This window comes from Protomyctophum parallelum, assembly GCF_964188405.1.
Source record: "Protomyctophum parallelum genome assembly, chromosome: 15".
In the NCBI taxonomy this organism is placed as follows: Eukaryota; Metazoa; Chordata; class Actinopteri; order Myctophiformes; family Myctophidae; genus Protomyctophum; species Protomyctophum parallelum.
In genome coordinates this window covers 2,681,157-2,706,156 of record NC_139710.1, presented here as the reverse complement: position 1 = coordinate 2,706,156, position 25,000 = coordinate 2,681,157, and the positions used below count along the sequence as shown (strand labels likewise).

The following is a 25,000-nucleotide window of genomic DNA, read 5'->3' as shown; positions in this document are numbered from 1 at the left end:
TTGTCCTGAGGGGGACAGTACAGGTGTTGTCCTGAGGACAGTACAGGTGTTGTCCTGGGGACAGTACAGGTGTTGTCCTGGGGACAGTACAGGTGTTGTCCTGAGGACAGTACAGGTGTTGTCCTGGGGACAGTACAGGTGTTGTCCTGAGGGGGACAGTACAGGTGTTGTCCTGAGGACAGTACAGGTGTTGTCCTGGGGACAGTACAGGTGTTGTCCTGAGGGGGACAGTACAGGTGTTGTCCTGAGGACAGTACAGGTGTTGTCCAGAGGACAGTACAGGTGTTGTCCAGAGGACAGTACAGGTGTTGTCCTGAGGACAGTACAGGTGTTGTCCTGAGGACAGTACAGGTGTTGTCCTGAGGACAGTACAGGTGTTGTCCAGAGGACAGTACAGGTGTTATCCAGAGGACAGTACAGGTGTTGTCCTGAGGACAGTACAGGTGTTGTCCTGAGGACAGTACAGGTGTTGTCCTGAGGACAGTACAGGTGTTGTCCTGAGGGGGACAGTACAGGTGTTGTCCTGAGGGGGACAGTACAGGTGTTGTCCAGAGGACAGTACAGGTGTTGTCCTGAGGGGGACAGTACAGGTGTTGTCCTGAGGACAGTACAGGTGTTGTCCTGAGGGGGGCAGTACAGGTGTTGTCCTGAGGGGGACAGTACAGGTGTTGTCCTGAGGGGGACAGTACAGGTGTTGTCCTGAGGGGGACAGTACAGGTGTTGTCCTGAGGGGGACAGTACAGGTGTTGTCCTGAGGACAGTACAGGTGTTGTCCTGAGGACAGTACAGGTGTTGTCCTGAGGGGGACAGTACAGGTGTTGTCCTGAGGACAGTACAGGTGTTGTCCAGAGGACAGTACAGGTGTTGTCCTGGGGACAGTACAGGTGTTGTCCTGAGGACAGTACAGGTGTTGTCCTGAGGGGGACAGTACAGGTGTTGTCCTGAGGGGGACAGTACAGGTGTTGTCCTGAGGGGGACAGTACAGGTGTTGTCCTGAGGACAGTACAGGTGTTGTCCTGAGGACAGTACAGGTGTTGTCCTGAGGACAGTACAGGTGTTGTCCTGAGGACAGTACAGGTGTTGTCCTGAGGGGGACAGTACAGGTGTTGGCCAGAGGACAGTACAGGTGTTGTCCTGAGGACAGTACAGGTGTTGTCCTGAGGGGGACAGTACAGGTGTTGGCCAGAGGACAGTACAGGTGTTGTCCTGAGGACAGTACAGGTGTTGTCCTGAGGGGGACAGTACAGGTGTTGGCCAGAGGACAGTACAGGTGTTGTCCTAAGGACAGTACAGGTGTTGTCCTGAGGACAGTACAGGTGTTGTCCTGAGGGGGACAGTACAGGTGTTGTCCTGAGGACAGTACAGGTGTTGTCCTGAGGGGGACAGTACAGGTGTTGTCCTGAGGACAGTACAGGTGTTGTCCTGAGGGGGACAGTACAGGTGTTGTCCTGAGGACAGTACAGGTGTTGTCCTGAGGGGGACAGTACAGGTGTTGTCCTGAGGGGGACAGTACAGGTGTTGTCCTGAGGGGGACAGTACAGGTGTTGTCCTGAGGGGGGCAGTACAGGTGTTGTCCTGAGGGGGGCAGTACAGGTGTTGTCCTGAGGGGGGCAGTACAGGTGTTGTCCTGAGGACAGTACAGGTGTTGTCCTGAGGGGGGGGCAGTACAGGTGTTGTCCTGGGGACAGTACAGGTGTTGTCCTGAGGGGGACAGTACAGGTGTTGTCCTGAGGGGGACAGTACAGGTGTTGTCCTGAGGACAGTACAGGTGTTGTCCTGAGGGGGGCAGTACAGGTGTTGTCCTGAGGGGGACAGTACAGGTGTTGTCCTGAGGACAGTACAGGTGTTGTCCTGAGGACAGTACAGGTGTTGTCCTGGGGACAGTACAGGTGTTGTCCCGGGGGGGGGGGACAGTAGGACAGTACAGGGGGGGACAGTAGGACAGTACAGCTGTTGTCCTGAGGACAGTACAGGGGGGGACAGTAGGACAGTACTCACTGTGACAGGTGTTGTCCTGGGCATAGAGGCCCTGTCCACAGCTGTCCACACACTGCCCCTGGTGGAGGGCCAGTCCCAGGGGACACACGGTGCACTGAGCCACCAGGGGGCCCCGACACGACGCACAGGAGCTGTGGCAGGCTGGAGACACACACACACACACACACACACACACACACACACACACACACACACACGTTAGTCAAGCTTTTTTCACGCCAAGGACCCCCCATATATCTCCCCCCCCCCTGTGTCAGGTCTGCCTACACCTCTCAGCCATTATAAAACACTCAGTAAAGTGTCACCTCTCAGCCATTATAAAACACTCAGTAACGTATCAGGTCTACCTACACCTCTCAGAACGTTATAAAACACTCAGTAACGTGTCAGGTCTGCCGACACCTCTCAGCCATTATAAAACACTCAGTAACGTGTCAGGTCTGCCGACACCTCTCAGAACGTTATAAAACACTCAGTAACGTGTCACCTCTCAGCCATTATAAAACACTCAGTAACGTGTCACCTCTCAGCCATTATAAAACACTCAGTAACGTGTCACCTCTCAGCCATTATAAAACACTCAGTAACGTGTCACCTCTCAGCCATTATAAAACACACAGTAACGTGTCGGGTCTGCCTACACCTCTCAGAACGTTATGAAACACTCTGTATCCTGAGACCTCTTGTGGCTTATTGCTTTAATATAAACATAAGACATACAACATAAATATTGAATCTCAGATCTACGGTTTGCTTGAATTTAAATGGACAAAATTACCTTGGATTGAGTTGCTCTGAACTGAAGTGAACCCGGTTTTAGTCGAGTGTAGTTCTATAGAAGTGTAGTTCTATAGAAGTGTAGTTTTATAGAAGTGTAGTTCTATAGAAGTGTAGTTCTATAGAATTGTAGTTCTATAGAAGTGTAGTTCTATAGAAGTGTAGTTCTATAGAAGTGTAGTTCTATAGAATTGTAGTTCTATAGAAGTGTAGTTCTATAGAATTGTAGTTCTATAGAAGTGTAGTTTTATAGAAGTGTAGTTCTATAGAAGTGTAGTTCTATAGAAGTGTAGTTTTATATAAGTGTAGTTCTATAGAAGTGTAGTTCTATAGAAGTGTACCTCTGCATCTGCTGTAGCTGTCCAGGTAATGCTGCTCGGGACACTGAGAAATACATTTCCCATGATGCAGGGCGGCACCGGGGGGGCAGCTCATGCACGTGGGGTTGTCGGGGTGGCAGGTGGCACAGGAGGGGTCGCAGGCTGGAACAACGAATGGAGGAAACATCAGTGGTGATGTAGTGTAGTTCTATAGAAGTGTAGTTCTATAATGAAGGAAACATCAGTGGTGATGTAGTGTAGTTCTATAGAAGTGTAGTTCTATAGAAGTGTAGTTCTATAATGAAGGAAACATCAGTGGTGATGTAGTCGACGAAAAATGTTCCACGACTACCTTTTTTCACAGACGAAAACTAAATGGAAACTAAACGAAAACTAAGATATGAAGACTAAAACTAATATATACTGACAATTACTAATAATATACTGACGATTTTGTCAACAGACTAAAATGTTAGGAAGGGACTAGTGGACAAGAGATCTAGTATAAGTCATTTTAAGCCCATCACACACAGTCTGCGAACGCCGCGCGTCAAAACAGCCGCCTCCGTTATTTTCAATGAACCTATCGCAACAGGCATTGTCCGACGCGCGTTCACGCCTCGCCTGACGCTCCGATACGCCACCGTTTTCCACACCGGGTGCGCAGCGACGCGGCACAGGCGTTGCCGCGCGGCAACACTGCGCGGCAACGCCTGTGCCGCGTCGCTGCGCACCCGGTGTGTGTTGGGCTTTACACTTTGGTTGCATGCTGAAAATAGCAGATCTTGTGACTTGTGGGCTTGTAGATCGGCTATTTTCAACAAGTGAAAAAATCTGTCATTACGACGGCATCAAGGCCCGCCATAATACAATTTGTTCGAATAAATCAACTGTAGATTTAGTCGACTAAAATCTTATGGCATTTAGTCGTCTGAAACTAGAGTAACACTAATACATTGCAGGTGACTAAAATGTGACTAAAAGTGAAAACTATTCAAAAGACAACATTTGCTGCCAAAAACAACCCTGGTGTAAACATGAATACCTTCTCACTGGAATCAAACATGAATGAATAAATAAAAAAGCCGACCACAGTACAGTACTTTCAACTTACATACATGTATACATACGTTACCCGTTACCCAACCAATATAACAACCATATAATAACCAACCGTTACATACATGTATACATACGTTACCCGTAACCCAACCAATATTACAACCATATAATAACCAACCGTTACATACATGTATACATACGTTACCCGTTACCCAACCAATATTACAACCATATAATAACCAACCGTTACATACATGTATACATACGTTACCCGTAACCCAACCAATATTACAACCATATAATAACCAACCGTTACATACATGTATACATACGTTACCCGTAACCCAACCAATATTACAACCATATAATAACCAACTGTTACATACATGTATACATACGTTACCCGTAACCCAACCAATATTACAACCATATAATAACCAACCGTTACATACATGTATACATACGTTACCCGTAACCCAACCAATATTACAACCATATAATAACCAACCGTTACATACATGTATACATACGTTACCCGTAACCCAACCAATATTACAACCATATAATAACCAACCGTTACATACATGTATACATACCATAGACTGTAAAAAATATGGACAAAGCGTTCGCCGGGTCTAACATGGACGTAAAATGAAGCCTGTTATTCCTGCACTGTAAATCGCCATCTTTCTAGATCCGTTTGGTACCAGCTGGCCATTGGCTGGCTCCGTTTTGGACCAGCTGGCCATTGGCTGCCCAGACAACGAGGCGGGACTTCCCCCCTTCTTCTCCGTTGGTTTTTATTTTGACTCGAGTGGGAGGGGAATCCCGATCATAGACTGTAACGGTAGCCACGCCCCTCAGAACATACGCGATGGCTTTTTTTCTTTATGGTCATTTTTTTAATTAATGGGACCATAATTTTCCAAAAAGAATATTATGACATTAGAAATGAGACTTTAAACTAGTGACTGGAAGAAGAAAGTATTCATGACCATGTTTATTAAGGTAATACAGTCTAGGTGAAGTTGGGCCAAAATACATGGGCCTCTATGGAGCTATGGGGCTTTTTGGGTCCAGTCCAGCGCCACAACAGGCCATTATATGAACTACCGATTTCAAATGAGGCTTCACGAAATATCTGGCTGACTGCCCCCCTGATACATACGTTACCCGTTACCCAACCAATATTACAACCATATAATAACCAACCGTTACATACATGTATACATACGTTACCCGTTACCCAACTAATATTACAACCATATAATAACCAACCGTTACATACATGTATACATACGTTACCCGTTACCCAACTAATATTACAACCATATAATAACCAACCGTTACATACATGTATACATACGTTACCCGTTACCCAACCAATATTACAACCATATAATAACCAACCGTTACATACATGTATACATACGTTACCCGTTACCCAACTAATATTACAACCATATAATAACCAACCGTTACATACATGTATACATACGTTACCCGTTACCCAACTAATATTACAACCATATAATAACCAACCGTTACATACATGTATACATACGCTACCCGTTACCCAAATAATATTACAACCATATAATAACCAACCGTTACATACATGTATACATACGTTACCCGTTACCCAACTAATATTACAACCATATAATAACTAGTGGTGGGCATAGATTAATTTTTTTAATCTAGATTAATCTCACTGCAATTCTGGAGTTAATCTAGATTAATCTAGATTAAAATGGCTCATTTGAACTCTGCCGAAGGCATTGAAAATATGTGTGCGCTACCTAAATAATGACCAGAAGTAAATCCTTGAACGGGCCACGTGGCCCATTAGACCAGGAGCCCTATCATAATTGGTAATGAAAATATAATAATGTTCAATACGATGTACGTGTGTTATACATTGTTTATTCAGTTAAACACGAATAACCATAAACACGTTACCATACAGGCAATTTGGAACAGTGGGTGCAAGAACAACCCCCTTTTCTGGGATATGACATTAATTAAACTGTAAACCTAGAGGTGATGAAGAACTGTTTACAGTCAGTAGCTTTGTGACATGACTTGAGTCCAACCTCTACCTCTTCCACCAGTCACTCACCTCCAGTGTGGGGCGTCCCAATCCCAACCCTGGGGCTTCCTATTCCCTCTCCTACTGTACCTCATCAGTACTGGGGTTTCCTATTCCCTCTCCTACTGTACCTCCATCGGTACTGGGGTTTCCTATTCCCTCTCCTACTGTACATGATTTGAGTCCAACCTCTACCTCTCCTTCTTCCACCAGTCACTCAGACACACCAGCTTGTTCACATTGTCTGGTGACAAACTAGATCTTTTTTTCTGTACAATGTGGCCTGCTAAAGAGAACAGTCTCTCGCATGGGACAGTTGTGGCAGGAGTCCCCAAGTACTTCTGGGCAATGTGGGCCATCTTACCATAAACAGCAGTGTGCTCTGACCACCACTTCAGTGGACACTGATCTAAACTGGCACTGGGCTCTACCTTGTACCTCTCTACAACATTGTCTACTACTGGTATCTCGTCTTCTGACTCTGACTCTGATCCCATCAGTAGTAGGGCTGTCTTCTTTTGAGGTGGCTCAGGGTTCTCCTCCCTGGGCGGCTGCAGAGCAGGTTCTTCTGCCCTCACCAAGTCACTCAGCTTTCCCCACACTAGCTCCCTCTCTGCTCTGGGCAGGCATTTGAGATCTTTGAAGCGTGGGTCCAGAGCAGTGGCCACCTTTTGATGAAAAATAAAATAAAGATTGATGGAAGAAAATGTAACTTTCAAAATCCTCCATATTTCTTCATGACTCATTCATCTATCCATTTATCAATCTTCTGGCTTAACGGTCTATAATGGTCAGCCAATACAGTTATCTTCTGGTCAGTACGTGTCACATACCTTCAGCCATTCCAGGTTTGTTTTCTCCCTCCGCTGGTTGAGGTCTTTGATGAAGGCAGTCTTGAAGCGCACAATGTAGGCAGGATCATCATCAGAGATCTTCATTGCTCGCAGGAGATGACACAGGGCAGGTAAAACGACAGAGCAGGAGACATACCTTTCCCCACCAAGGAGCTCAGTGACGTACCTACACACACACACACACACACACACACATTAAGAGGGGTGAATTGACACCAAAAACGACGCCACAATGTCACAGCAGGACACACGCGCACACACACACACACACACACACACAGAGCATAGCACACAGACAGTACACACACACACAGACATCACAGCCCCAAACACAGCACGGCCACACACAGACAGCACAGCCCCAAACAAACAGCACAGCCATACACAGACAGCACAGCCCCAAACACAGCACACACACACACACACACACACACACACACACACACACACACACACACACACACACACACACACACACACACACACACACACACACACACACACACACACACACACACACACACACACACAGAGCAGTGTGCACTGTGCACACACACACAGCCACACACACACAGAGCAGTGTGCACTGTGCACACACACAGCCACACACACACACACACACAGAGCAGTGTGCACACACACACACACACACACACACACACATAGAGCACAGCACAACACACACTTACTTGCATGGCTCCAGCAGTTTCTCCAGCTTTGCCAACTTCTCATATTCAGCATGTGTTGGGAGGGCCAGCTTGTGGGTCTGCTGAGCCAGCGTTGCGTGCACTGCGTCTCTGTTGCGCCTCAAACGTGTGATCATCGCTAGGGTTGAATTCCAGCGTGTTGGAACGTCTTGCACGAGTGACTCCTGGTCTTGTTCAAGGGATGCTTGCTGGGCATTCAGCTCGTCTGAGTTAGCCGGACTGTGTTTGAAATGTCCGACCACTTTTCGACACTTGGCCAGTACACCATCAAAACCACCATCCCGAAGTGACATTACAACGGCCCTCTGTACAAGATGAGCAACGCAGGGCAAGTGCTCAAATGGTAATATTCTCCCTGCTGCTATCATGTTGGGAGCGCTGTCGGTTCCAATGGTGGTGATTTTTTCAGCTATGCCCCACTGATTAGCGACGTCGAGAAACTGTCTGGCACAAGCTTCTGCAAAGTGGCGCTCCTCCGTTTTAATCACACCTGACGTTATAGGAGAGACAAAGTAGATCAGAATAAGTTTGCTATTAATAGGAGACTTACAATTAGCAGGCTGGCGTTGTTGGGGCTAGCTAGCAAACGTATAATGTTGGCTGGTGGTAAAATAAATCAATCGATCCCTGATAACGTTAGCTAAAGCTGTGTAAATGTTAGGCTGAATTAGCAATATTACATGCCGCGGTGGGGTTGGTTTCAGGTTGGATATTCAGCCAGGATGGCTGGGTATCCAGCCCGAGACCAACTTCACCGTGGTAAATTAATTTAAATTACATAACGTACCTAAGGCGAACGAGTGAAGTTCCCAGCTGACATCGATGAGGTGTACAGTAACGCCAAGGTAGTTGTCGTTTTTGACAGATGTCCAATGGTCCCCAGTCAGTGCTACACACGCCGCCCCGGCCAACTTTTCATCTTTCGCAGCTTTCTCTGCGGCGTACTGGTCATGGATTCTCCTTGTGATAGTTCGTCTCGCAGGTAGTTTGTAAGATGGGTCGCCTGTGGCCGCCTGGAGAAGAAGCTCGAGCCCATCATCTTCAACCACACTGATAGGCCGGCAGTTGATGGCAATCCATTGAGCTAGGAGGTTAGTTAGCTTGGCTGATAGAGTTGGGCTGACGGGCTTGCCACGGTTGCACTCAAACATTGTAGTTTGACGAACACTTTTCCCCGGAGCCATATTAGTGCTTGGCCCGCCGGCAGCTTCGCTATCATCAACCAACGCAAAGGGATGCTTGTGCGTTAGGTGATACTTCAGACTTGAAGAACTCCTACAGTAAGCCATTTCTGCTTTGCACAGGGTGCAAACCACCTTGTTCTTGTCGAGGTTTCCATTGGGAAGCTTCTTGTAAAGAAATTTCCCCTGAAGCAAACCTGGGTTCACAGAGTCCTGCATGCTGACGTTTGATGTGGCACGCCGCACTGTTCATTAATTTCACCCGTGTCCGGTTAGGTTAGGATTTGTTACCGCCCCGCTCTCAGAGTAATTTATTTCACCTTGTCCCTGTTAGGTTAGGACTTCTCCCTCCCACAGAGTAATTCCGGCGTCCGCCAGATAAAACTATCAAAGTGAAATTCCTAGTTTGCTTGCTTTATGCAGTCAATGCAGACCCAGCTCTTAGACCCAACTTTGAGAATAGATTAATGGCGATAATTTATTTGACGCGCGATAATATTCTCGCGTTAACGCAGCACGTTAACGCCGATAACGGCCCAGCATTAATAATAACCAACCGTTACATACATGTATACATACGTTACCCGTAACCCAACCAATATTACAACCATATAATAACCAACCGTTACATACATGTATACATACGTTACCCGTTACCCAACTAATATTACATACCGTAATTACGTCACCATTGACAACAAAAGCATGGAATACGGATGTGTATATTAACAGGAAACTCCCGTTAAAACTTTAGAAACAAACTCCGGTAAACTCCCGAGTTGTACCATCACCATCACACCTGTATATTACCGTATATGAACTGTATATTACCGTACAGTATATTAACTGTATATTACCGTATATTAACTGTATATGCTGCTAAACTTGAGGTCTACGGGCAAAATACAGTGTCCATAATTGCCGGTTACCTCCTCTTTTCACACACCCAACTTTAATCAGACCAGTGTGTGTCCAGTGGAAACCTCGTATGAATCTGATCTCAGGTCAGAATGGGTTAATCAGACCAGTGTGTGTCCAGTGGAAACCTCGTATGAATCTGATCTCAGGTCAGAATGGGTTAATCACATACGGACAAACATCTATGCCGATAATATCTAACTTGCGGAGGCCTTGTCCACGGGGCAACAGATCTTTCAACGTATGGCATTGCAAATACGTTTGATAATCTCTACTCTGCGCAATATTGTTTTGGAAATGCCGCAAATTGCATTGCAGTGAAACGAGAGCAAATCACAACTTCCGCCGGGGGTGGTGACTCCGCCCTGAATACGCGTTGTGGTGTCAGTGTATTGCCGGTTACCTCCTCTTTCCACGCACCCGACATTAAGTTCGTAGCGGTCGACAGTGCTGGCGTGCTCTGCTTGCTTGCTGAGTGAAGACACAGTTCTAGTTATTATTATTAGTAGTCCTTACCCGTTGTGAGATATTTGTCCCCCCTTGTGGCCGTGAAGGGTACTGCGCCCGGGTGCGTTTGTAATTGACTAATAAATTAATTAATAATCATTAATGTGTCAAATCGAAAAAAGGGCTTTGTTACGCCCTCCATAATTATGCATATGGTCAATGCCTGTGTTGGCGTGATTGGTGCAGGCAGTAAGGAGTTACGGCACTGTTTCTGACAGACAGACAGACACACACACACACACTCAAACATTTGGTTAATTATAGTATGATTATTATTATTATTATTATTATTATTATTATTATTATTTCCTAGAATAGGGACTGTTCATGTGTTTGTCGTACCGCAGCACAGCTACGAGTGAAGTTCAATACAGAGCGAACGTGTCTAGACAAGCCTGTACGCACACGCACACGAACACACGCACACGCACACGCACACGCACACGCACACGCACACACACACACTTAAAGTCTGGTACCAGAAACGCTGCAGGGAGGAAAACACACAGACATTAATCCCTAAAAAAGGCTTAGTGACGGGTGGGGGGGAGGGGGGGACTTTTGACATTTAAAGTAAAAGGGCAAAGATCGCGCTGACAGGCTTATACGCATTTAACCCATTTTAGGCGGGAACCCGTTTTGGTGTTAGCATCATGTTATGCTTTAGCTGTTGAAAAATAGCAGATCTACAAGCTCATAGCGCGCCACCGAGTGGCGCGCTATGAGCTTGTAGGTCTGCTATTTTTGAAAAAATCTAAGAACGACTGACATAGAAACATAGCTTTTTCAGAAAACTGTCAGGATGTAGAAGACATTTTTAGAATCTGATCTCAGGTCAGAATGGAAAACTGTCAGGATGTAGAAGAACATTTATAGAATCTGATCTCAGGTCAGAATGGTAAACTGTCAGGATGTAGAAGAACATTTATAGAATCTGATCTCAGGTCAGAATGGAAAACTGTCAGGATGTAGAAGAACATTTTTAGAATCTGATCTCAGGTCAGAATGGTAAACTGTCAGGATGTAGAAGACATTTATAGAATCTGATCTCAGGTCAGAATGGAAAACTGTCAGGATGTAGAAGAACATTTTTAGAATCTGATCTCAGGTCAGAACGGTAAACTGTCAGGATGTAGAAGACATTTATAGAATCTGATCTCAGGTCAGAATGGAAAACTGTCAGGATGTAGAAGAACATTTTTAGAATCTGATCTCAGGTCAGAATGGGTTAACCTTTTTGCAACAACCAAAAAAAAAAAAAGTTTTGACATTTTCCGTAAAACAGAAAAAGGTTGTCAACCCTGCATACTTGAGGTCTTTCTTTCACCCGAGAGAGATAGTCCACCAGAGGGCGCCAAGTCATGTACTTCATATTTGCATTGTAAGCAGGGGGGCAGTCAGACAGATATTTTGTGAAGCCACTAAGGAAATCGTAGTTCATATAATGGCCTGTTGTGGCGCTGTCATTGGGCCCAAAAAAACCCATAGCCCCATAGAAGTCCATGTATTTGGGCCCAACTTCACCTAGACTGTATTACCTTAATAAACATGGTCATGAATACTTTCTGCTTCCAGTCACTAGTTTAAAGTCTCATTTCTAATTAATTCTCATAATATTCTTTTTGGAAAATTATGGTCCCAATAATTAAAAATATGACCATGAAGTCGCGCATGTTCTGAGGGGCGTGGCTACCGTTACAGTCTATGATTGGGAGTCCCCACCCACTCGAGTCAAAATAAAAACCAACGGAGAAGAAGGGGGGAAGTCCCGCCTCGTTGTCTGGGCCAGCCAATGGCCAGCTGGGCCCAAACGGATCTAGAAAGATGGCGACTTACAGTGCAAGGAATAACAGGCTTCATTTTACGTCCATGTTAGACCCGGGGAACGCTTTGTCCATATTTTTTACAGTCTATGCTCCATAGGGGGATCTTACAGTAGATGGCCTCATTATAACAACGTCACGGTCGCATTAGTGACGTCACAGGACATTAACTCCTGTTTTGCCATATGCGGATAATATAGTCGCGCCATTAAAAAGAATAGCAGATGCAATTATTTTTTGTTGCAGAAACTTGTTTTTGCATTTTTTTTAATGTATATATTTTTGAAAAATCTTGAAAGTGTGAGAACTGCTGAAGTCAAGTCGATTTTTATTCATGAAGCAAATTTAACCCATTCTGGGCGGGAACCCATTTTCAGCAGTGATCTGTTGTGACTTTAGGAGGCGCTGTTTTTCCCTTACCGTAGCAGGTGTCGTCCTGGCTATAGAAACGCGGTCCGCACTGCGGGACGCACATCCCATCCTTCAAGAGGTCAGCCGGGTCAGAACACGACAAACAGTCCTGGTGGCCGGAGGGCCCTCCGCACTCTGCACAGCTCTGGTGACAGGCTGGAGACACACACGCGCACGCACGCACATGCACACCACACACACACACACACACACACACACACACACACACACACACACACACACACACACACACACACACACACACACACACACACACACACACACACACACACACACACACACACACACACACACACACACACACACACACACACACACACACACACACACACACACAAACAACAAACTTGTTGTACCCCCAAATTGACACAGTCACAGCCCCTGTAGTTGGGCTACTAGGGCCTGTGTGTATTCCTGTGTAGACCTATGCATTTGGCTTCCCACAGGTTCTGAGTTGCAGATCAGGTGCATTGGGAGCACCTGGCCAGTGTTCCCAAGGTGCACTATAAGAGGCTGGGTGTGGCCACGCTCAGTCTCTCTCTCCTTCCATGAGAGCAGCAGCATCTGTTTGCACCATTCAACACCCCACACTACACCCAGTGGCGGCCTTATCTATGTTTCAATCGTTTCAATTGAAACGGGCATCGAGTCTCCAGGGGCCTCCCGATTATTTATTTATTTATTTAAATTATTATTATTATTTGTTTGTAGCAGTATTAGAAATAGTAGTATTAGTAGAAGTAGTAGTAATAGTAGACAAAATAATGTGTCACTCTCTCGGTTCTGCACCGCGAGAGAGAGAGAGAGAGAGAGAGAGAGAGAGAGAGACAGAGAGAGAGAGAGAGACAGAGAGAGAGAGAGAGGGGGAGAGAGAGCACGCACGTCTTCACCCCAGTGAGGGAGGGAGGGAGGGAGAGAGAAAGGGAGAGAGGAGAGCTCCAGTCCAGTCCTTACCTTTTTTCTCAACCAGCAGCAAAGTGAGCAAACTATAATCCAAATTGTTAAACAAGTAGTGTGCCCTGATAAAACTTTCTTGGAAATGTGCATGTTGCCTGCAGTGGCAGCCAGCAGCGATGTAAGATGAGCCTGTGCATCTCACCCTGTATAACTTGAACGCACAGGCAATCAAGACCATTAATTAATGACAGCTGTGTAGGGGTGAGGATCGCGTGATGATTCTAATGTACAGGATTCTATAGGTCACCACCTTTGGTGTGACACACACACACACACACACAGCTTCTGTTTACAATGCGTTTTCAACACGTGCTGAGTTGACAATGATTGACAGATTTCGGATATGACTGATAGTTTATCCTTTAGTAATTAGGCTGTGGAAGTATTCACACTACTTTTGGATTTATTGGGATTGGCAATTTGGGGAAAGGAGGAGGAGGAGGAGGTGATCAAGCTCCACAAGACCACAAGAACATTGGTAGGCTCAAGGCTGCATTTATTTTCCTTTTTTTTCTCTCGAGGGTGCATGGGGTGATGCAGGCCAGCAGGCTAGGGAGCCCCGCTCAGGTTAGCGGAAAATGTAAAAGTAAAGTAAAAATAAATAAATAAGTTTATTTTTATTTTTATATATATATAATTATTATATATAGAGGAATTTTCAAAATATGGATGAATTCCCAAGGGAAGACGTCTTGTCGTCCGTGGCATCCGGTACTTAATTGCCAATTAGACGTCTTGACGTTTATGGCTCTTAAACTGTTTTAAGAAAAGCCTATGGGCAAAATGCATTGGGATTCATTTCCTGGGCCGCTCGTCGTTCTGAAAGGGGGCGGGACTGGGTTACGGTCATCTCTGATGACCTTGCGTGCGTGCGTGTGGGTGGGTGTGTGCGTGGTACTCACGGTAGCAGTGTGTGGGTGGGTGTGTGCGTGGTACTCACGGTAGCAGTGTGTGCGTGCGTGGGTGTGTGCGTGGTACTCACGGTAGCAGTGTGTGTGGGCGTGCAGGTAGCTTCCCGGGGGGCATGTGTCCAGGCATTCCACACCGTCGGGGCTCAGCAGGAGACCCCCCCCTAGGGGCAGGACACCCCCCCCTAGGGGCAGGACACCCCCCCCTAGGGGCAGGACACCCCCCCCTAGCCCCCCACAGGCCTGACAGTCCCACTCACTGGTGCACACTGCGCAGGAAGACCGGCACGCTGTGGACGCACGCACACACACACGCACGCACACACACACACACACACGCACACACACACACACACACACACACACACACACACACACACACGCAAGGGGTTATTATGGCAGTATTTATTTAAGTAATTATTTAAGTATTTATTGAGAAGAAAGGTTGCTAATTGTTCTGTGTCCTGTGGTAGGATCCACCCCTATTCTGAACGGGAACCCATTTTGGTGTTAGCATCATGTTATGCTTTAGCTATTGAAAAATAGCAGATCTACAAGCTCATAGCGCGCCACCGAGTGGCGCGCTACGAGCTTGTAGGTCTGCTATTTTTGAAAAATCGATGAACGACTGACATTTTTTGAATCTGACCTCAGGTCAGAATGGGTTAATCAGACCAGTGTGTGTCCAGTGGAAACCTCGTATGAATCTGATCTCAGGTCAGAATGGGTTAAAGGACAACTTTAGGTTCATGTTTTAGGTTGTTATTAGAGAAACTAAAAGGTGAGTGAATTTTTTTTTTTCATTTGCTGCTTTCTTTCGTTTTAGGGATTTTAGCTGATTTTTTTTGTGGACAGATCTTGTGGCCAGATGTGGACAGATGGTGTAGACAGGCCCCAGGCTGTTAGACAGCCTGGGGCCTGTCTACCACTGTCTACCACTGTCTACTACTAACTGGCACGCGTAAGAGAGAGCATATAACTCCCATCCTCGCCTCTCTCCACTGGCTGCCAGTGAACTTTAGAATCCAGTTCAAGGTTCTGCTTTTTACTTTTAAAGCTTTAAGTGGTCTCGCCCCTCCATACCTCTCTGAGCTCCTCCACCCCTACTCTCCCGCCCGCTCCCTCAGGTCAGCTGACCTGATGCTGCTAGAGGTCCCGAGGGCGAAGCGGAAGCTTAGAGGGGACAGAGCTTTTTCAATCGCTGCCCCCAAGCTCTGGAACGACCTTCCCCTGCAACTTAGGCAGGCCCCCTCTCTGGCCATTTTTAAAACCTCACTGAAAACGCACTTTTATTCTTTGGCTTTTAACACAGCATGAGACCTCTGTTCCTGAACTTGCTTCCCACCCCTCCTTTTCTTGTTTTGTGTGTTGTCTTTGTATTCTGTGTTTTTAGTCTATGTGTTTACTTACTGTTTTACCTATGTACTGTACAGCACTTTGTGGCAGCTATGGTTGTTTTAAATGTGCTATATAAATAAAGTTGAGTTGAGTGGAGTTGAGTATAGGGCTGTATTGACGGTAATAGAATGGCGCCTATATACAGTATATATAGGGGATATAGCTGGCTGCCTGCGGTCATTTCAAATGAACAGCAGGAGGCGCTGAAAGTGTTTTAAAATGTCTCGTTACACCCCGACTTCATACAATCAGAGTACACGGCAGGCTGGGGGCATCCTGACACAGGTGGTGGCTAACGAGGTGTTAACGAGGGAGCTAATTAGCGTGAGATAAAGTGGTCACACACACACACACACACACACACACACACACACACACACACACACACACACAGTGTGTACCACACTTCATGCCAAGGACCTTAAAATAGCAATGGCTTAAAAAAAAAGCCATCCCATTATATCACAGAATGTACCGGCCCGGTACCGCTGAGCCGCCCCGCGCCCCAAACGGTCCAGAAAGGACAGCGTTACTGTGTGGGGGTCCCTGAGGGGTCCCTTTACTGCACTGTCACTGTACTGTAACACCCCAAATATCTATTATATACAGTTAATCTTAGTGTGTGTGTGTGTGTGTGTGTGTGTGTGTGTGTCAGTCACTTGGTTGTGAAGACCAACCAATCGCTATTTTGGACAGAAAGACAGACAGACAGACAGCAGTGTTGTTTTTGGCAGCAAATTTCTATTTTAGTTTTAGTCATAGTCTCTTGAATAGTTTTCACTTAGTTTTAGTCACATTTTAGTCACCTGGAATGTATTAGTGTTAGTCTAGTTTTAGTCGACTAAATGTCATGCAATTTTAGTCGACTAAATCTACAGGTGATTTAGTCGACTAAAATTTATTTTGGCGGGCCTTGATGCCATCGTAATGGCAGTTTTTATACTTGCTGAAAATAGCCGATCGGCTATTTTCAGGATGCAACCAAGTGTAAAATGACTTATACTGGATCTCTTGTCCACTAGTCCCTTCCTAACATTTTAGTGTTGACGAAATTGTCAGTATATTTAGTCTTAGTTTTAGTCATTAAGTTTTAGTCAGTATTCATTTAGTTTTCATTTGTCTTTGTCAGTGGAAAAAGGTAGTCGACGAACATTTTTCGTCTTAGTTTTAGTCGACGAAAACAACACAGACAGACAGACAGACAGACAGACAGACAGACAGACAGACAGACAGACCTGCACAGGTGTGTCCGTGTTGGTAGTGTCCAGGCGGGCATGCGGGCAGACAGCGCCCCCTGTGGAGGACGGCCTTAATGTCCCTGCAGGCGATGCAGAGGTCCACGGAACCAGAACACCTCAGACAGTCAGCCTGGCACTGGACTGGAGACGCACACACACACACACACACACACACAGGCACGCACACACACACACAGGCGCACACAGGTGCACACACACACACACAGGCGCGCACACACACACACACACACACACACACACACACACACACAGGCGCACACACACACACACACACACACACACACATGTCACATGTCATCAAACGGTGATTCCGTGGCTCAAATGCTGAATAAATAATTGGGCCTCCAATCAGAACGCACCTTGACGACACTCGGGGCAGCACTGGCCGTGCGGTGGCGCCCCCTGCAGGCTGCCCAGGGGACACGTAGGGCAGGACCGCTGGTAGCACGTCACCACGCCGCTGTGGCACTCACACTGCCTGCACGGGCCCTCGCTCCACCGCTTAAGACCCTACGTACAGGAAAACAAGACATTAAGACCCTACGTACAGGAAAACAAGACATTAAGACCCTACGTACAGGAAAACAAGACATTAAGACCCTACGTACAGGAAAACAAGACATTAAGACCCTACGTACAGGAAAACAAGACATTAAGACCCTACGTACAGGAAAACAAGACATTAAGACCCTACGTACAGGAAAACAAGACATTAAGACCCTACGTACAGGAAAACAAGACATTAAGACCCTACGTACAGGAAAACAAGACATTAAGACCCTACGTACAGGAAAACAAGGCAGGCATTAGGACCCTACATACAGGAAGGCATGTATCACTCTACAGGCCTATAGGGGGACATGTATCACTCTACAGGCCTATAGGGGGACATGTATCACTCTACAGGCCTATAGGGGGACATGTATCACTCTACAGGCCTATAGGGGGACATGTATCACTCTACAGGCCTATAGGGGGACATGTATCACTCTACAGGCCTATAGGGGGACATGTATCACTCTACAGGCCTATAGGGGGACATGTATCACTCTACAGGCCTATAGGGGGACGTGTATCACTCTACAGGCCTATAGGGGGACGTGTATCACTCTACAGGCCTATAGGGGGACATGTATCACTCTACAGGCCTATAGGGGGACATGTATCACTCTACAGGCCTATAGGGGGACATGTATCACTATACAGGCCTATAGGGGGACGTGTATCACTCTACAGGCCTATAGGGGGACATGTATCACTCTACAGGCCTATAGGGGGACATGTATCACTCTACAGGCCTATAGGGGGACGTGTATCACTCTACAGGCCTATAGGGGGACGTGTATCACTCTACAGGCCTATAGGGGGACGTGTATCACTCTACAGGCCTATAGGGGGACATGTATCACTCTACAGGCCTATAGGGGGACGTGTATCACTCTACAGGCCTATAGGGGGACATGTATCACTCTACAGGCCTATAGGGGGACGTGTATCACTCTACAGGCCTATAGGGGGACGTGTATCACTCTACAGGCCTATAGGGGGACATGTATCACCCTACAGGCCTATAGGGGGACATGTATCACTCTACAGGCCTATAGGGGGACATGTATCACTCTACAGGCCTATAGGGGGACGTGTATCACTCTACAGGCCTATAGGGGGACATGTATCACTCTATTTATTTATTTATTTGACAGGGACAAAGCTCATTAATCAACATGTCAGTTTCCACATCAATGTAAATGGGCCAGAGTTAGCCTAAGCTAAGTTTAATCTGGGCAGGCTCTTAAAAAATGAATGAATGATAAAAAGAAGGACAAAGTATAGTGTGCCTGCACACAACACCATGCGTTGATGCCATGTGTGCATTATGTGCAAGCACCCAACACTATGTCCATACGAAAACACAGTACAATACAGTACAATACAGGAACAGATCGACATGGTACAGCGGCAGTGTTGTTTTTGGCAGCAAATTTCTATTTTAGTTTTTCTTGAATAGTTTTCACTTAGTTTTAGTCACATTTTAGTCACCTGGTAATGTTCTAGTGTTTAGTCTAATTTTAGTTGACGAAATGTCATACGATTTTAGTCGACTAAATCTACAGTTGATTTAGTCGACTAAAATGTGTTTTGACAGGCCTTGATGTCGTTGTAATGACATATATTTTGCACTTTGGTTGCATGCTGAAAATAGCAGATATACAATCTCACAACGCGTCGCATAAAACTGCATCTCTTGTCCACTAGTCCCTTCCTAACATTTTAGTCTAGTTTTTATTTGTTGACGAAATTGTTGTATATTTAGTCTTAGTTTTTAGTCATCATAGATTCGTTTTTATTTAGTTTTAGTCAGTGAAAAAAGGTAGTCGTCTTAGTTTTAGTCGACGAAAACAACACTGTACAAAGGACAGAACAACGGCAAAGTGAAGTGAGAAATGACAGCGGTGATGACAGCGCTGCTGCCAGGTGTACCTCAGGGTTCTGGTCTCGGGCAGCACAGGATGTCGTCCCAGACACACACTCCGGACAGCAACGCCCAGGCAGGTGAACCAGATCCTCTCCCTGAAACACAACACACAAAAAGGAAGGTTACATTTTAAGGCCTATTCATAGTCTGGATTTTCGGTGGCGAGGTGACCACCGCTCCGGTGGTGAGCTGACCACCGGAGCTGAAATAGCGTTGAGCGGTGGTGAGTAAAAACAGAGAGAAGGGCTGGAGCGGTGGCGGTGGTTTGCTCTTCACCGCGGCTCAGTGACGTCATGTTGTAGTTCGGTGGTCACCTCAGTGACGTCATGTTGTAGTTCGGTGGTCACCTCAGTGACGTCATGTTGTAGTTCGGTGGTCACCTCAGTGACGTCATGTTGTAGTTCGGTGGTCACCTAACCACCATAAATCCAGACTATGTATGAGCCTTAACTCTACCACAGGTCGTTTCGAGGAAGCAATCTGATTGGTTGAAACGGCCTTCTAGCCGGTGGTTAAACCAGCACCGTTCACCACCTATAATCAAAACAAATAATTCAGCTGCTCTGTTCTCCCAGAGCGCTAGCAAACTCTGTGGCTAGGCTAGTTTCTTGGGACATTTGTGGTCGTAGTGACTATACATCCGTCATTAAAAAAATATATTCTTTCAGTGATTTTCTTAGTTTTAAGGGTAACTGTTGTAGAATTGCAATATTGCACTCGAGGGTGTGGTTTAACGTGATTATTGCCACTTCAGTGATGCGGTCAGGAACGAGACGAAGCTTCACTATAACTCTATAACTATAACTCTATAACTCAACTATTTGTTCTTTTTCCACAAATGAGAAGAATGGGTGTCGTCTTATAACCCCAGTCGTCTCATATTCGGCCCAATACGGTAATACAAAAAATGCATCAGCTTGACAGGAAAACAGAGTTGTTTTTGGCAGCTCATTTTTATTTTAGTTTTAGTCATAGTCTCTTGAATATTTTAGTTTTAGTCACATTTTAGTCACCTGGAATGTGTTGACCTTGACCTCGTAATGACAGCGCAACGCGTTGTGAGCTTGTAGATCTGCGACACGTTGTGAGCTTGTAGATCTGTGACGCGTTGTGAGCTTGTAGATCTGCGACGCGTTGTGAGCTTGTAGATCTGCGACGCGTTGTGAGCTTGTAGATCTGTGACGCGTTGTGAGCTTGTAGATCTGCGACGCGTTGTGAGCTTGTAGATCTGCGACGCGTTGTGAGCTTGTAGATCTGTGACGCGTTGTGAGCTTGTAGATCGGCTATTTTCAGCATGCAACCAAGTGTAAAATGACTTATACTGGATCTCTTGCCCACTAGTCCCTTCCTAGCATTTTCGTCTAGTTTTTATTTGTTGACGAAATCGTCACGTTACTTCTAACATCTTACTAAGCCGGGATGACCAGGTCTTATGCATGTCATTGCAGGCTGACCAGGCCACACGATAGATGGATGGATGGCTGGATGGATGGATGGATGGATAGATAGACAGATAGATGACGTCATTGCAGGCTGACCAGGCCACACCCTTCCTAGTTTGAAAGTCCTTTTGGGAAGAAGATAATTATATATCAACCCAAATACTCGTGGTCATCAACCTGTTTCAGAGCGTGCGTGCGTGCGTGTGTGTGCGTGCGTGCGTACATGCATGTGTGCGTGCATGCGTGCCTCACTGTGGGGCAGAGCGTGCGTGCGTGTGTGCCTGCATGTGTGCGTGCGTGCGTACATGCCTGTGTGCGTGTGTGCGTGCCTCACCGTGGGGCACAGCGTGCGGCTGCACTCAGCCCTCATGCAGGACACCTATCCTCTCTGTGTGTGTGTGTGTGTGTGTGTGTGTGTGTGTGCGTGCCTCACCGTGGGGCACAGCGTGCGGCTGCACTCAGCCCGGCTGCAGGACACCTGTCCTCTCTGTGTGTGTGTGTGTGTGTGTGTGTGTGCGTGCCTCACCGTGGCGCACAGCGTGCGGCTGCACTCAGCCCGGCTGCAGGACACCTGTCCTCTCTGTGTGTGTGTGTGTGTGCGTGCCTCACCGTGGTGCACAGCGTGCGGCTGCACTCAGCCCGGCTGCAGGACACCTGTCCTCTCTGTGTGTGTGTGTGTGTGCGTGCCTCACCGTGGTGCACAGCGTGCGGCTGCACTCAGCCCGGCTGCAGGACACCTGTCCTCTCTGTGTGTGTGTGTGTGTGTGCGTGCCTCACCGTGGCGCACAGCGTGCGGCTGCACTCAGCCCGGCTGCAGGACACCTGTCCTCTCTGGCAGGTGCAGAAGTCACAGCCGGTCCCGTTCCACATGTCGCCGTGGTAACGCACCTCCCCCTCCAACAGGCAGCTCCCCCTGTAGGGGGCGCACTCCTCACAGCACCGCCCGGCCCGCTTCACTGGGGCCTCGCCCTGTTGGGTTAGACCAGTTTAGACCAGTTTAGACCTGTTCAGAACCAGTTTAGACCTGTTTATAACCTCACTGGGGCCTCGCCCTGTTAGGGTTAGACCTGTTTAGACCAGTTTAGACCTGTTTAGACCGGTTTAGACCAGTTTAGACCAGTTTATTTGTGTGTGTGTGTGTGTGTGTGTGTGTGTGTGTGTGTGTGTGTGTGTGTGTGTGTGTGTGCTCACCTTGGTGCACGTGACAGGGTGACAGGTGTGTGTGTGGCAACGGGACTGGCCACGCTCACACACACACGTCGTGCAGCTGTTCTTCTGCCACTGTTCAGCATGCTGCAACGCACACACACACACACACACACACACACACACACACACACACACACACACACACACACACACACACACACACACACACACACACACACACACACACACACACACACACACACACACACACACAGTTCAGCACAGTTCAGCGGCCGAATGGTTACCGGAAGGTTGCCAGTTTGAACCCGGGCTCTAGGGCTCTAGGGCTCTAGGGCTCTAGGGCTCTAGGGATCTAGGGCTCTAGGGCTCTAGGGCTGCACTATTTTGCATACAAATATTTAAAAAAAAAATCGAATAAAAAATTCTCCGAAACCTCGATTTTGGTTTCGATTTTCTTTTCGGTAAATTAAATACCTTGTCTCAAAATATGTTTTTTTTTTTTTTTTTTTTAATGCAAACAAATGTGAATTTTACTATTGGAATAAATAATAATATAATATTATTATTATTATTATTATTATTATTATTATTATTGGAATAAAGTCCAAACCTTAAAAGGATCAAAAATTGCCTTAAAACATTATACTTGGCCTCTATGAATAAAAATAAATAAATAAATAAATAAATATTGTATTTCTTTCGTGAATAGAGAATCTTTCACTCAATAGGGACAGGTTGATGATGTCACATGTCCATGTGTGGTCCAGCCCTGTATGGAATGCATATGCTATTAACCTATTCTGACCTGAGATCAGATTCATACGAGGTTTCCGCCGGACACACACTGGTCTGATGAACCCATTCTGACCCGAGATCAGATTCTAAAAAATGTCAGTCGTTCTTCGATTTTTCAAAAAATAGCAGACCTACAAGCTCGTATCGCGCCACTCGGTGGCGCGATATGAGCTTGTAGATCTGCTATTTTTAAATAGCTAAAGCATAACATGATGCTGACACCAAAATGGGTGCCCGGTCAGAATGGGTTAAAAAAAGCAATATTTAATACTTTCTATTAGCATGTGCCTTCCATACATTCCCTGGGGCTGGACCACACATGGACATACAGTATGTCATATGGACAGGAGCAGTTCCTATTGAGGGAAAGATTATCTATTTATGAAAGAAATACAAATATTAAAGATGTTATAGATCTGAGAGAGAGAGAGAGAGAGAGAGAGAGAGAGAGAGAGAGAGAGAGAGAGAGGGTGCAATCAGACTCCAGAGAGCATATGAGGTGAAGTGAAGGAGAAAGGACACGCACGCACACACGCACACGCACACGCACGCACACGCACACTCACACACACACACAGTACCTGGTACTGTCTCCCTTGGGACAGACAGGGGTCGGGGACACAGCGCGGACAGCAGCGTCCAGATTCAATCACCAGGTTCTCCTTCTGAGGAAGACAACAGACACCACGATGACATCACAGTGACATCATGATGACATCACAGTCCTCAGTGTGTCAATGTGTGTGTGTGTGTGCGTGCGTCTCCACTCACCGGCTTGCAGGAAACAGGCTGGCACTGGACAGCAGAACACTGGACCTCTCCAGAGCTACACACACACTTAGAACACTGACCGCTTCTCCACTCCACACCGTCAGGGTACTCTGCACCCTGCCACGAGCAGGACACTACGCGCACACACACACACACACACACACACACACACACACACACACACGCGCACGCACACACACACGCACACACACACACAATTTTACTAATTGTATGTATGAATGAATGAATGAATTTGTATTTCCGTGTCTTGTCGTTAAGACACATCCCTTACGGGATTATAAAACACCAAAACAACATGAATAAACAATATCACGTTCACTTCCTAATTTACAATTAACAATGTAGGCATTTAGCAGACGCTCTTAATCCAGAGCGACTTACATTAAGCAAGAACAAAAAGCATGGGAATACATCACATAAAAAGCATTTATCATGAAACATGCGTAAGCTAAGAAAGTAACAGTGGAATATCTATATAATGAAACTATACATATAAACTATACATATATACTACTATGCTATACATATGTACTATGGCGTGCTATGACTATATACAATGCAATTCTAGTGCTATCTACATAACATGCTACAAGTCTGTATCAAATGCTATCTAAGTCTACAGAAATGCTATCTAAGGGGGTAGGGTAAGTGCTATGGGCCACACACACACACACACACACACACACACACACACACACACACACACACACACACACACACACACACACACACACACACACACACACACACACACACACACACACACACACACACACACACACACACACACACACACACACACACACACACACAATTTTACTAATTGTATGTATGAATGAATGAATGAATGAATGAACGAATGAATGAATTTGTATTTCCGTGTCTTGTCGTTAAGACCCATCCCTTAAACGGGATTATAAGACACCAACAACATGAATAAACAATATCACAAGTTCACTTCCCACACAGAAGTTACAACCAAGTATTTGATCAAAACAGAAACAGAAATAAGTATTATTATCATACAATAAAATAAGATACGTCACATATATACGTTGTCTTTGTCCGTATAGGTCCCAAGCTTTCTCTATTATATTCTGCTAATGCCAAATATCTTTTGTTCGAAAATCCA

The 25,000-nt window shown here is 46.1% G+C and overlaps 2 protein-coding genes across 2 annotated transcripts in view; both read right to left on the bottom strand.

Moving 5' to 3' along the window:
- The window catches only part of fras1 (Fraser extracellular matrix complex subunit 1), a 161,604-nt gene that overhangs the window by 109,586 nt on the left and 27,018 nt on the right, over positions 1-25,000 (bottom strand). The window contains 12 exon segments of the mRNA XM_083784744.1: positions 1,999-2,139; positions 3,117-3,257; positions 12,660-12,806; positions 14,611-14,700; positions 14,737-14,826; positions 17,170-17,313; positions 17,553-17,703; positions 19,675-19,764; positions 21,889-22,080; positions 22,303-22,404; positions 23,658-23,741; positions 23,848-23,981. Coding sequence (XP_083640870.1) covers positions 1,999-2,139; positions 3,117-3,257; positions 12,660-12,806; positions 14,611-14,700; positions 14,737-14,826; positions 17,170-17,313; positions 17,553-17,703; positions 19,675-19,764; positions 21,889-22,080; positions 22,303-22,404; positions 23,658-23,741; positions 23,848-23,981 — 1,506 coding nt within the window.
- On the bottom strand, positions 3,709-8,994 carry LOC310872649 (E3 SUMO-protein ligase ZBED1-like; the record flags this gene model as incomplete). Its single annotated transcript, XM_083784693.1, has 5 exons — positions 3,709-3,719; positions 6,614-6,917; positions 7,083-7,269; positions 7,793-8,300; positions 8,598-8,994. The coding sequence occupies 5 exons, from the start codon at positions 8,992-8,994 to the stop codon at positions 3,709-3,711; spliced, it is 1,407 nt and encodes a 468-aa protein (XP_083640819.1).